This window comes from Trachypithecus francoisi, unplaced genomic scaffold (assembly GCF_009764315.1).
Source record: "Trachypithecus francoisi isolate TF-2019V2 unplaced genomic scaffold, Tfra_2.0 Lachesis_group8, whole genome shotgun sequence".
NCBI lineage: Eukaryota > Metazoa > Chordata > Mammalia > Primates > Cercopithecidae > Trachypithecus > Trachypithecus francoisi.
In genome coordinates this window covers 36,857,708-36,872,988 of record NW_022681473.1, presented here as the reverse complement: position 1 = coordinate 36,872,988, position 15,281 = coordinate 36,857,708, and the positions used below count along the sequence as shown (strand labels likewise).

The following is a 15,281-nucleotide window of genomic DNA, read 5'->3' as shown; positions in this document are numbered from 1 at the left end:
AATAATTGCTAATATGGTAACTCATATTTTTACATTAAAAATAATCTTACAGATTATTTTCATGGGGCCATAAAATTACCCAAGAGCTTCCCTTTAATAGTAATTTCAAAGTCCATACTCCAGAACTATTTATAGCTGAATCAATGTTATGAGATTCTTTCAGCACTTCTGATAACAAACCTCTTTTGGAGAGAATTCAAAACATGTTAAGATTCTTTGCCTTAGAAAAGCAGTTTACTCATACAACAGTTTGACACTTCTGTGTAAAAACAAAACAAATCAACCTCTGGATGTCTTCCTATGTTTCTCAGTGGGTTAACTACAACCAATAACTTAAGAGTTTTTATCTCCACTGCTTACCTAGCCTCATAAGAAGAGCTATAACAATTGGGAACCTGAGGATTGAAATGACCAAAAGCAAGCGATCAGAAAAGGCGATTGGGTTGAAAAAAGTCTAACCTACTAAGCAGAAAAATAAGGATTAAAACAGAAAAAACAAAACAAAACAAAACAAAACATAAAACCAGCCAAACCCATTCTATTACTCTATGTCTTAATCTTCCTAGATAACCACATTCAAAATTCAATGGAGGAATTAAGATACTAAAATAACAATTATCTAAATTACTTTGGGATTACACAGTCCAAACTCATTAATTATACTAAGTAATATTTAAATGTTTAAAAAACGGAACTTGAAGTTCTGATAACGTTACTCCCTTGCTTGAAAGACTGCATTTTGGTTACAAAAACAGATTTTACATTCCTAGCAACCAATAATTCCACAATCTGTACCAATATCCGATCTTCCCAATCTATTGATAATAATTACTAATATGGCAAATATGTCTAACATCATGCACCAACTCCAGTCCATTCATTGTGGTTCTGGCTACTTTCAAATTCTGAGAGAAGGTTATGGCCACAGATCAGTGAAATTTGCTGTGGGTAAGGGAGTGGGAATTGGCAGGAAGTTTTGAGTATAATTATGTATTTCTATACATATTGTCCAACAAATGTGACCTGCTCTGGTCAAACTCAGCAAAGCAGGTCACATTTGTAGGATAATATGTATAGAAATGCAAGGCCCAGTACACATCTCATCTTTCCAACAGGAAGCCTTTCTTAATAAAAATAGGAAGCCGCTGTTTTCTTTTCTGAATAGCTATAGTATTTATAGTACTTAGAGTATAGCAGAGTGATTAAGAGTGCAGGCTCTGAAGCCAGACAGTTGGAGTTTAACATTGGTTCAGCCATATTAATTAGGTAAGTAACTTCAGACAACCTACTTGAGTTCTCAGTGCCTCAAAATGGTGATAATATTAGATCTATCTCATAGGCTTGTATCAGAGCAGAACTGAAGGAGATAGAAACACAAAAAACCCTTCAAAAAATTAAGGAATCCAGGAGCTGGTTTTTTGAAAAGATCAACAAAATTAATAGACCACTAGCAAGACTAATAAAGAAGAAAAGAGAGAAGAATCAAATAGATGCAATAAAAAATGTTAAAGGGGATATTATCACCGAACCCACAGAAATACAAACTACCATCGGAGAATACTATAAACACTTCTATGCAAATAAACTCGAAAACCTAGAAGAAATGGATAAATTCCTGGACACATACACTCTCCCAAGACTAAACCAGGAAGAAGTTGAATCAGTGAATAGACCAACAGCAGGCTCTGAAATTGAGGCAATATTTAATAGCCTACCAACCAAAAAAAGGCCAGGATCAGATGGATTCACAGCCAAATTCTACCAGAGGTATAAGGAGGAACTGTTACCATTCCTTCTGAAACTATTCCAATCAACAGAAAAAGAGGGAATCTTCCCTAACTCATTTTATGAGGCCAACATCATCCTGATAGCAAAGCCTGGCAGAGACACAACAAAAAAAGAGAATTTTAGACCAATATCCCTGATGAACATCAATGCAAAAATCCTCAATAAAATACTGGCAAACCGAATCTACCAGCACATCAAAAAGCTTATCCACCACGATCAAGTGGGCTTCATCCCTGGGAGGCAAGGCTGGTTCAACATACACAAATCAATAAACGTAATCCATCATAAAAACAGAACCAAAGACAAAAATCACATGATTATCTCAATACATTCAGAGAAGGCCTTTGACAAAATTCAACAGCCCTTCATGCTAAAAACTCTCAATAAATTCGGTATCGATGGAATGCATCTCAAAATAATAAGAGCTATTTATGACAAACCCACAGTCAATATCATACTGAATGGGCAAAAACTGGAAGCATTCCCTTTGAAAACTAGCACAAGACAGGGATGCCCTCTCTCACCACTCCTATTCAACATAGTGTTGGAAGTTCTGGACAGGGCAATCAGGGAGGAAAAGAAATAAAGGCTATTCAATTAGGAAAAGAGGAAGTCAAACTGTCCCTATTTGCAGATGACATGATTGTATATTTAGAAAACCCCATCGTCTCAGCCCCAAATCTCCTTAAGCTGATAAGAAACTTCAGCAAAGTCTCAGGATACAAAATCAATGTGCAAAAATCACAAGCATTCTTATACACCAATAACAGACAAACAGCCAAATAATGAGTGAACTCCCATTCACAATTGCTTCAAAGAGAATAAAATACCTAGGAATTCAACTTATAAGGGATGTGAAGGACCTCTTCAAGGAGAACTACAAACCACTGCTCAATGAAATAAAAGAGGACACAAACAAATGGAAGAACATTCCATGCTCATGGATAGGAAGAATCAATATCGTGAAAATGGCCTTACTGCCCAAGGTAATTTATAGATTCAATGCCATCCCCATGAAGCTATCAATGACTTTCTTCACAGAATTCAAAAAAACTAAAGTTCACATGGAACCAAAAAAGAGCCCACATTGCCAAGACAATCCTAAGCCAAAAGAACAAAGCTGGAGGCATCACGCTATCTGACTTCAAACTATACTACAAGGCTACGATAACCAAAACAGCATGGTCTGCTACCAAAACAAAGATATAGACCAATGGAACAGAACAGAGTCCTCAGAAATAATACCACACATCTACAACCATCTGATCTTTGACAAACGTGACAAAAACAAGAAATGGGGAAAGGATTCCCTATTTAATAAATGGTGCTGGGAAAACTGGCTAGCCATAAGTAGAAAGCTGAAACTGGATCCCTTCCTTACACCTTATACAAAAATTAATTCAAGATGGATTAGAGACTTAAATGTTAGACCTAAAGCCATAAAAACCCTAGAAGAAAACCTAGGCAATACCATTCAGGACATAGGCATGGGCAAGGACTTCATGTTTAAAACACCAAAAGCAATGGCAGCAAAAGCCAAAATTGTCAAACAGGATCTAATTAAACTAAAGAGCTTATGTGCAGCAAAAGAAACTACCATCAGAGTGAACAGGCAACCTAACGAATGGGAGAAAATTTTTGCAATCTACTCATCAGACAAAGGGCTAATATCCAGAACCTACAAAGAACTCAAACAAATTTACAAGAAAAAAACCACCCCATCAAAAAGTGGGTGAAGGATATGAACAGACACTTCTCAAGACATTTATGCAGCCAACAGACCCATGAAAAAATGCTCATCATCACTAGTCATCAGAGAAATGCAAATCAAAACCACAATGAGATACCATCTCACACCAGTTCAAATGGTGATCATTAAAAAGTCAGGAAACAACAGGTGCTGGAGAGGATGTGGAGAAATAGGAACACTTTTACACTGTTGGTGGGACTGTAAACTAGTTCAACCACTGTGGAAGATAGTGTGGCGATTCCTCAAGGATCTGGAACTAGAAATACCATTTGACCCAGCCATCCCATTACTGGGTATATACCCAAAGGATTATAAATCATGCTGCTATAAAGACACATGCACATGTATGTTTACTGTGGCACTATTCACAATAGCAAAGACTTGGAACCAACCCAAATGTCCATCAATGACAGACTGGATTAAAAAAATGTGGCACATATACACCATGGAATACTATGCAGCCATAAAAATAGATGAGCTCATGTCCTTTACAGGGACATGGATGAAGCTGGAAACCATCATTCCCAGCAAACTATCGCAAGAACAGAAAACCAAACACTCATGTTCTCACTCATAGGTGGGAATTGAACAATGAGAACACTTGGACACAGGAAGGGGAACATCACACACTGGGGCCTGTTGTGGGGTGGGGGGAGGGGGGATGGCATTAGGAGATACACCTAATGTAAATGATGAGTTAATGGGAGCAGCACACCAACATGGCACATGTATACATATGTAACAAATCTGTACATTATGCACATGTACCCTAGAACTTAAAGTATGAAAAAAAAAACCAAAACTAATTAATCCATGCAAAGCACTTTGAAAAATGTCTGGCAAATAGTATTCGATAATATCAGCTGTTTTTATTATTACTATTTATATGACAATCATATAGTGCCTTATCATTTTTATTATTTTTATTGCTCCAACTAGTGTGTAAATAATTGAAGGGCAAAATTCTCCTTCTTTACCTCTATTGTGTCAAGCACAAGGTTTTACGTATAAATAAGTGTTCAATAAGAGTTTTGTTAAAGTTGAGATGTTAAGTCAATATCAGCTTCCTATGGCTGCATTTCTTGCCTTTTGTCAAAAAGTAAATCAGATAACTGTACATTCAAATAATTGACATTTACATAAAGGACATCTTTACAAAACTGAGAAGAATTATTACCCACTGAAGATTACTATGTAATATAAGAAGTGCTAATAATTGAAATAAACCGGGCATGGTGGTAGACACCTGTAGTCTCAGCCACTTGGGAGTCTGAGCTACTTGGGAGGTTTGTGTGAGCCGTGGCACAAGACCTCATCTCCAAAAATAAAATAAAATAAACATAAAAAATAAAGAAAAGAAGAAAAATATCTTAAAAATTTGAAATAAAATATATAATTCTTATATAATATGGTACTATTTCAGAAATTTGTTTAGCAAGCAATATGAAAGAAGTTCACAACAACAAATTGATAAATTAATCCAATGAGATATTGTTATTTGGAAGTCATTGCATTTATCAAAGAATGCTGGCAACAATTTGAAGTTCATGAAAGTGAAAATACAAATATAGCAGCAATATATAAATTCAAAGAAATAAATTCAGTTTCCTTTCTGCCTTAAAAGAATGTGAGGAACATCTTAAATGCATCTCACAACATAAAATTGAAAAGAAAATTTCATTAAGGCATAAAACAGTAAATATATTACTAATTTGATAATATAGTTTCATAACTACTGACAAACTGCTATCAATGATACATTACTGAAAGCTTTATGATTAATTTCCAGTATAGCATATCTTTCCCATTTCATAGGCTAACAAAAAACTAAAGTGTTAGCTTTGAAAAGCACTCTTTAAAATTTGACAGCTTCTGGACATTAAGAAAAGGAAAATTTTTCTATATAATTATTACTTCTGTGAAAGTAGGAAAAGAAGAAAACATGTTTGGGGTGGTAGTGTGAGAGGAATGGGCAATTATTTATAAGATAAAGCTTTTTAATAAGTAGTATTTGAATATCATATGTCTATGCAATTAAATTACATAAAATACATAAAAATACAAAGAAACTCATCACCAATGAATATCAAAAGTAGGGAGAACTGTCAGCATTTTCAAAATATTTATTTTTCTCATCTTTGGTGCTCCATAGTTTCACAGGTTTAGGTATATATTTATCTTATACTGCTTAGAACTCATGCTTCTTGAATTTACATCTTATTAGTTCTAGATAATTCTCAACCATAAATTTTTGCATATTGCTCTTTTTCACTAAATATCTCCTTCTGAAATGCCTATTAGATGAATGTATGACTTTTCTTCTTGTTACATTAAGTCTATCCTTTATATAACAACATCTTGTCCACATGTGCTATCTTTATCTTGCCTTTGGTGTAATTTTCTCATATCTGTCTCCCAGTTCATGTAAAAAAGCATAAACATAAGAGCACAGGTTCTAGCATCGGCATGCTACAGATCAAATCAGAACTCAGCACCTACGAGCTGTGTCACCTTGGACAAAATAACTTGTATTTTGGTTTCCTCATTATTATTATTAGGATAATATTACTAAATATTTCATGGGGTTTTCTGAGAATTAAAAGAGTATATGTAAAGTGCTCTAACATTTTCTGGTATTGTATCAATACGGTGAGGCTTTAATTTTAATGAATAAATCTTTACTTTCTGAAAGTTTCATGTGTTTTTTCCTCACATTTGAATGTTCTTTTTTTGTGGTGTTTTTATCTTTGATTCCTTTATCTTTGTTCATTCTTATAGCTTCTATCAGATTGCTCTAGTAACTAAAGATTTGAGAGTTCTGTCATATTTGCTGAGAGTACTGAATCTTGTCTAGAATAAATTATGTCTCCATGTGTTTTGTAATTTTGGATGGTGAGTTCATTAGTGGCTAGAGTTGAGAATCTGTTTCTCTTAAGCAAAATACATGGGTTGTAATAATTTAAACCTCAATCATTGTTAAAAGAACGCCTATAAAGGTAGTGTTCAAATGACTTTTTTTTTGTTACCCCAGGCATGGTTACTTGAGTAAGAAAAGCAACCATCCTTGCCAACTGTGATGGTTGGCAAGAATTTATTTTTTTCCTGATGTACCCCTAGTATAAAGGATATAGACCTCTGAAATTTCAGGCTCTAGATAGGAGCTCTCATTTCTAACTCACTGTCTCCTTTGGGTCTCTTATCTAAGTAGAGGTGTACATCAAAGGTAGAATAGTGGGAGTGGTCTGTGTATGGAGGGGAGAGGACAGTATATTATCGTATTAAAAAAAACAGTGAAACTGATTAAATGTTTGGTCTGCTTTTCATTAGGCCCCTGCACTGGCACATCTAACAATTTCAACGATAAAATTCTTCTCTGACAACAATAATCTCCTGTTGGTCTAAGTTGTAAGCTACTGCCTGCATCCTGCTTCTATTGATACACTGCTTCTATTGCTCTACCTTTAGTAACTGGCTGTCCCTGAGTGGGTAAACTTCGTGTTAAAAGTTCCGTAAAGTGCCCAGAAAAACAACAGTTGTAACTGAGATTCTGTTGTTTTTGTTTGTTTGTTTCCTTTTTGTTACTGACATCCAGGAACTAAAATTTCTTTCTTGTGCACTTAACTATGTATTTAAAAAAATGTTTGCTACATTTCCTTCAACATTTCCAGATGTTTGTAAAGAATGGGTGAGTAAGTAGCTTGACTATCAAATTTCTAGAGTTAGAAGCACCCCCACCAGGCTGGGCATGGTGGCTCACGCCTGTAATCCCAGCACTTTGGGAGGCTGAGGCGGGCGGATCACCTGAAGTCAGGTGTTCAAGACAAGCATGGCCAACATGGTGAAACACTATCTCTACTAAAAACACAAAAATTAGCTGGGCATAGTGGTGCATGCCTGTAATACCAGGTACTTGGGAGGCTGAGGCAGGAGAATTGCTTAAATCCGCAAGGCAGAGGTTGCAGGGAGCTGAGGTCGCACCACTGCACTCCAGCCTGGGCAACACAGGAAGCCCCCATGTTTTTATACTGCCTAAAATTTAATTATAAAATTGTTAATTACCTTTTCTACTTTGTCTTCAGAACACATCATTTCTATTTGTTTATGGCACTGTTGTTGGTAGAATGATTTAAGTTCATTCTCTTTAAGTAACATTTCCAACTTCAGATATTCTTGTCTAATTTCTTCTCGATTCTGGAATAAGCAGTTCAGGATTTCTTGAAACCTACCAAAATTAAAACACATTACAGAATCTCACTAATTTTGTAACAAATCATACAAAGTTTACTTAAAAGAAATGCATAAACAAAGGAATATATGTAATTCACAGAACTATACTCAATGATAAACAGCAAATAGGTAAAAATGACTATTTCCTATTATAAAAGATGTTTAGAAAAAGTTATTAACTTCACTTTTACTACATTAGGTTTTTCTCTTTCTTGCCCAAGGAAGATCATGTTGCTGAAAGATATGGGCATCATAAGGTGTCTGGTATTGCTAACATACTGCATTTTGTCTATGCTTACATCTATATGTAATCCAACTGCTTAGCAAAAATAAAATAATTTTTGTTTGTTGGAAAACGATGACAACCTGGGCATGCACTATCCAAATTCACAAGGCCCTATTAGCAACACAGCATTATGTGTTGTTTTGGTGTTGGCTCACCGTGAAAGAACAAGCAGTAGGGGGCATAATCATATGGTGCCTCCATGATCCCCTAGGGAAAGTGACAGAGCCAGTTTTTAGCTTCAGAATTTGTTATAGTGAAAACAGACCATACGGTTAGGCACCCCCTACAGCCTGGCTAAGAATCAACTGACACTTCCAGGACTCAAAACATCCAAGTTTATAATGTGGTAAACCTAGAAAAGCTGCTGCAGTGTGCTTCCTCCTAAGGGCAATATAGGTCTAGAATATCAAAGATGAGGAGTTTGATTCAGATTTCCAAATGGCCACAGACTTCAAGCTGATTAACTTTTATGAAAATTCTGGATAGAACCTGCAATCCTGTATCCTTCTGGGTCAGTAGAACACTGGTCACTGCAATATTTTAATTTTTTAAAGTATATTCATGGTTTTAAGTCATAGATCAGCTCTGAGGTACAATAACAGTATAAACATTCATAACTGTGAAGACTTTAAAATAAAGTAAAATCAAGTACATGCATTTAAAAATAAATGTTCTAAACTGGCCAGAATTTAAGATACACTCATAAAGATCAGTGGTAAAAACACTGCCAATTTACGTCAGTAGTTCTTAATGAAACTCTATTGGGAATGAATATAAGCCACAAAACACTGACTTTACTGCAGTTTTGTCAAACTGATAAATATTTCATAGGAAATATGTACAGACATTGTGATTTTGTTGCATTATATTACACCAATGGTAATGCCAGTAAATGAGTTGATAAGTTATCTTTAGCTTATACTTAAAGATCATTTCTTAGTTTTTCTATAACTTTTCATTCAAGGACAAAGTTAAATATTTGTCAATTTTGTGGTCTAGACTTATTTTAGTTGGTAGTGGTCACTGATTAGGATGGAAGGAAGGGAATTAGTATCAAAGGTTTCTAGAGAGCTCCTTAACAACAACAATAAAATTATCATTTTAAAACTGAAAGAGTTCTAAGCAAACATGCAAGTTAAAAGTATCTGCACCAATATTTTTAGGTACTACAAAATGAGTATTAAACTCCACAATTTTATTGGTATAGTCATAAGCGAAGTTTTATAATTACTCTTTATAAAAGAACAATTGTGTTTTCTTTCTATGATTTCCTTTTGAGAATTACATTTCCAAATAGCTTTGATAGACAGAAAATACTGTAGATTCTTCCTTTTATCTGTTTAAACGTCATAAAAATGTTATAACAAAAGACACTTTGAAAATTCATGGCGTTAAAAAAGTCCCAAGTAACAGTATGATAGATACAATAAAGGATATTTCATACATTTATTTCAAAAGGCAGTAATTTTTCGGGGAAATGACAAAGGTCATTTGGTACATAATTTTATCATTACCTTCTTCATAAATACAAGTAACTTACTTAACATATTGCCAGAATTAAAATCAAAGTTTTTATTGTTGGTCAAAGGCCAGGTTGAAATATGAAAAACATCCAAATAAATACTTATTTCATAGCTCAGGCCCTTCCCTCCTGAAAGGAGGGCCCTACCAGAGAGAAAGGTTCAATGATTTAAAGCCATCAACTCCAGAAAAGTTTACTAATCTGTAAGGTTTTAATTGGTATAGAGTTGGTTAAGCAGTGCTAAGTAATTTTACGGAATCAGTTACTCCAAATTTGAGAAGCTGGTGAATTCTAATAGATATCCAATTACATGAGGACTGCTCCCACATTTAATCAACAAAATGAAATAACAACAACTAATAATACTATATCAGAGTTAAAAGTTTTTCTTTGATGAGATGAAAAACCAGAAATCATTTTTACTTATTTCTTAAGCAATACTGTAAAATATTTTATATAAAACTTCAACACACAAATGCAATTTAAAAAAATTATAGCTGGATCACGTCTGACAGCCACTTTTGACTATAATCTTGTTTTCCTTATAGATACTGAGACACTTTCTACTAATTCTAGAGCTCCAAAACAGTATGAATAATCATTGGTTTAAGTTGTAGTTGGTTTCTCATACTAATAACAGATAACTGGTTCTGGAGAATGTCAAATAAGTTTACCTTTACTCAACTTTAATCAAAGTCAAACAGATTCCTTTACTACAGGTTTTCTCAAAGCCTTTAATAAGCTGATGTACTTTGGAAGTCTCCTAGATTCCTTATGGAGTAATTTCCAAACTGGTTTAATACAGGAATTCCTTATTGTCTTCCTAAAAGTATTCAAAATTAACATCTTGATCCAGTGTCTGGATGGTCAATTTGGAAAACTGTCTTAGCTGCTTAAGGAAAAAGTACTTTTGCATACTATATTGCTAACTGCTTTGTTTTTAAAAATTTACCTGCTAAGAAGCTTACTAGAAACCTCTCAAAATTCTGTATCGGTTTATATCACTGAGAGATGTTCATTCAAATAATTACCCATTTAGGCTCAATAAGCAGATTAAATAAGCTATAGAGAGTTAATAAAATGAAGAATAGAGTAGATTTACATGAAATATATAAATAATGATTATGTCAGAAAGGAACAATATAGGCGTCACTAAAATTAAACTAAGTCTACAGGAGATACAACTGGTTTTGTCTCCACTATCTTATACCTAAGTTCTGGTTCTCTTCAATATCTGTGAAATAAAAACTAAATTTACTTGATCTGCAAAGTGTGAAATGTAAAGAGAAATCACTGACTTCTTGAATTCAGTTGAGAATATATATACAGGCATACCTTCTTTTATTGTGCTTTGCATACACTGCTTTTTTGTTTTTTTAACAAATTGAAGGTTTGTGGCAATCTTGCTGTGAGCAAGTCTATAAGCATCATTTTTCCTACAGCATGAGCTTACAGTATCACATTTTGGCAATTCTTGAAATACTTTAAACTTTTTCATTATTACATATCTGTGATGGTGATTTGTGACCAGTGATCTTTGATGTTACTATTGTAATTGCTTTAGAATGTCACAAATTGTGCCCATATAAGACAGTAAACTTAATCAAGTATTGTGTGTGCTCTGACTGCTCCACTGACTGGCTGTTTCCCTCCCTCTCCTCAGCCCTCCCTATTCTTTGAAACACATTGGAATTGGGCAAATTAATAACTCTAAAATGGCCTCTAAGTGTTCAAGTGAAAGGAAGAGTTAGTTTCATGTCTCTTATTTTAAATCAAAAGCTAGAAATTACTAAGCTTATAAGGAAGGCTTGTAGAAAGCCAAGATAGGCTAAAAGCTAAGTCTCTTGCACAAAACATTTAGCCAAGTTGTGAATGCAAAGGAAACATTCTTGAAGGAAATTAAAAGTGCTACTCCAGTGAACACACACACTAAGAAAGTGAAACAGCCTTATTGCTGATATGGAAAAAGTTTCAATGGTCTGGATAGATTAAACTAGCGAGAACATTCCTTTAAGTCAAAGCTTAATCCAGAGCAAGCCTTCTAAATCTGTTCAATTCTGCAAAGGCTGAGAGAGGTGAGGAAGTTGCAGAGGAAAACTTTGAAACTAGCAGGTGTTGGTTCATAAAGTTTAAGAAAAAAAGCCTTCTCTAGAACATAAAAGTCTAGGTAAAGCAGCAAGTGCTGATGTAGAAGTTGCAGCAAGTTATCCAGAACATTTAGCCAAGATCACTGATGAAGGTGGCTACACTAAACAACAGATTTTCAAGATAGACAAAACAGCCTTTTATTGAAACAATATGCCATCTAGGACCTTCATATCTAGAGAGAAGTAAATACCTACTTTCAAAGTTTTAAAGAACAGGCTGACTCTCTTGTCAGGGGCTTTTGCAGCTGGTGACTTTAAGTTGAAGTCAATGTTCATTTACCATTTACAAACATCCTAGGGCCCTTATGAAATATGCTAAATCTAACTCTGCTTGTGCTCTATAAACGGAACAACAAAGCGTAGAGGACAGCACATCTGTTTACTGAATATTTTAAGCCCACTGTTGAGACCTATTGCTCAGAAAAAAATATTCCTTTCAAAATACTAATGCTCACTGACAATACACCTGGTCCCTCAGGAGTTCTGATGGAGATGTACGAGATTAATGTTTTCAGGTCTGCTAACTCAACACCCAGTCTGCAGCTCATGGATCATGCAATTTTGACTTTTGTGTCTTCTTATTTAGGAAATACATTTTGTAGGGCTATAGCTGCTATGGATTCTTTCTTTCATGGATTGTGCTTCTCTGATGGATCTAGGCAAAATAAATTGGAAAGCTTCTGAAAAGAATTTGCGATTGTAGATGCCATTAAGAACATTTGTGATATGTGTAAGGAGGTCAAAACATCAACATTAATAGGAATTTGGAGGAAGTTGATTCCAATCCTCATGGATAACTATGAGGGGTTCAAGATTTCAGTGAAGAAAGTAACTGCAGATGTGGTGTACATGAAAGAGAACTAGATTTAGAAAGTAGAGCCTTTAGGCTTCAGACGTCATATCTTCAGATGTGACTGAATTGCTGCAATCTCATGATTAAACTTGAAGAAATGAAGAGCTGCTTCTTGGATAACCAAAGAAAACAGTTTCTTGAGAAAGTTTACCACCTACTTCTTATAAAGATGCTATATACATTGAAATAACCAAGGATTTAGAATATGACATGAATGTAGCTGATAGAGCAGTGGCAAAGTTTGAAAGGACTGTCTCAAAATTTTAAAGAAGTTCTACCGTGGGTAAAATGCTATCAAAGAGCATCACATACTACAGATAAATCTCTAATGAAAGGATGAGTCAATCTATGCAGTAAACTTCATTGTTGCCTTATTTTCAGAAATTGTCGCAGCCACTCCAACTTGCAGCAACCATTACTCTTACTAGTCAGCAGCCATAAACATTGAGGGAAGACCTCCACCAGCAAAAAGATTATGACTTGCTGAAGGTTCAGATTATCATTAGCATGTTTTTAATAAAGTATTTTTAAAATTAAAGCAAGGTCATTATCTTTTCAGACATAACGCTATTGCACACTTAATAGACTATAGCGTAGTGTAAACATGATTTTTATATGTACTAGAAAACCAAAACATTTTTGTGACTCATTTTATTATGGTATTTCGTTTATTGCAGTGGTCTGGAGAACTAAATCTGCAATATCTCTGAGTCAAGCTTGTTATGTATGTATGTATATATGAAATTATAAACATACATATGTACGTACATATAAAAGACATAACAAAAGATAATTAACATAAAATATTTAACATAATTTTAAAACAATAAATTCCTCAAAATTAGATCTCAATGTAATGTTTACCTTTCAATTTCTTTTTCCTGAGGGTTTGAAATCATTAACTTTGCTTTGGCATTTTCATTAGCGAAGGCTTTCTGTTCTTCATAGGTTTTTAATTTTTCTTTTAACAATAAAATCTAGTAGAGAGAAATCACTAGTTAAAATACAAAATAAGTCATTTACATGGCCACAGCCAAATTTTAGCTGTAAAAAATAACTGAATTAACCAGATTTTAATTTTAACAGAAAAATATGTTAAATTTTTGGACAATTAAGATTATAAAATTCTATAAATGAAGAACTGAGCAAGACTAGCATAAAATGTAAAGACATACCTCTGCCTTCTGCTCATTACAGATCTTTACATATTGAGTTATATGATTATTGACATTAAGAACATTGCTCTTCAACTGTTGAAAGATAGAAATTATGATTGTTTATAGAGAGATAATCACATAGATAAATACATGAATAAAATGACATTGTATTTTCATTGAGTTCTATGAATTCAGAATTTGTGACAATTATGCTCATGTTTAAAATCTATGACAAGAGGATCTGCTGCTGAGCACATTAATAATATAAATAAAATTATAAAGAAATTACTTTATTGAGAAAAGGTATTTATAAGCATGTAATCACAATACAATAAAATTCCCTACATTCTTCTTCCTTCGACTTCTAAGAAATGCAGAGATAGATTTTCATGCTACCCTTTCAGGAATTCAATTAGTTTTCACTGAGTTCTTACTATATTTTAACATTTTTATCATAGTATGGGCCCCTTGACATTTATGGTATAGTAGAGAGAATATGAAACATATAAATCCAAATACTTGATATTGAGACCTTGCCTACTTCTCACTTAACCTGACTTAGAATTCTAACTGTTTGATGTTTGGGTTACTCATCTGTAAAGTGGAGCTAAGAATTCATTCCTCAAGGGGCTAGTGTAAGGGCTACATGAAAATCGTGTGTTAGAAACCTTTCCGTATACCCATATAGTATGATCTTTTACAATTAATTATATAAAGAGCCTGGGAATATTTTTCTTAAGATGACAATAACATGCTCATCTTCAGACACTTAAGGAGAGTGGCAAAGGGGAAAGGGAAAAGAGGAGAAGTCATCATAACAGCTTAACTCCATGTTTTTTCAACCCTGATATAATTTTAAACATACATGTTTTGATATGCATTTTTTTTTTTTTTTTTTGAGACAGAGTCTTGCTCTGTCGCCCAGGTTGGATTACAGTGGCCGGATCTCAGCTCACTGCAAGCTCCGCCTCCTGGGTTTATGCCATTCCCCTGCCTCAGTCTCCGGAGTAGCTGGGACTACAGGCGCCCGCCACATCGCCTGGCTAGTTTTTTTTAATTTTTTAGTAGAGACGGGATTTCACCGTGTTAGCTAGGATGGTCTCGATCTCCTGACCTCATGATCCGCCTATCTCGGCCTCCCAAAGTGCTGGGATTACAGGCTTGAGCCACCGTGCCCGGCCGATATGCATGTTTTTAAGTACACCATGTATTTGGCAAAAATACTAACGTTAACCAATTACTATTATTATATTTCTGGAGAAATACAGAGATTGCTACATCAACATAATGAATGTGGACTACAAATTATGTAGAAAAGACTTTTTAAAAATAAGCTTTATACCTATGTTACAGATGAAATAATAGGCTTGGAAAGATTAACATATCCAAGATTTTCAGGTAGAAAGTTTTGGTTCTCAGCTAAAGCAGAGCATCATCCTGGGCTGCAACAAATGTGTTAAAGTTTTGACTGATTACTCCAAGGTGTCATCCAAATACAATATGCCATGACATGAAAGAGGTTAGGAAGAAAGCCACTAAAATACCTAGTAC

General features: G+C 34.4%; 1 protein-coding gene across 2 annotated transcripts in view; it reads right to left on the bottom strand.

Annotated features, from left to right (window-relative positions):
- KIF18A (kinesin family member 18A) overlaps positions 1-15,281 on the bottom strand; it is an 85,597-nt gene that overhangs the window by 47,001 nt on the left and 23,315 nt on the right. For both annotated transcript variants that reach the window (XM_033208102.1, XM_033208103.1), the window contains exons 8-10: positions 13,749-13,823; positions 13,438-13,550; positions 7,598-7,760 (exon numbers count right to left, since the gene is read on the bottom strand). In XM_033208102.1, coding sequence (XP_033063993.1) covers positions 7,598-7,760; positions 13,438-13,550; positions 13,749-13,823 — 351 coding nt within the window. The remainder of the gene's footprint in view (positions 1-7,597; positions 7,761-13,437; positions 13,551-13,748; positions 13,824-15,281) is intronic.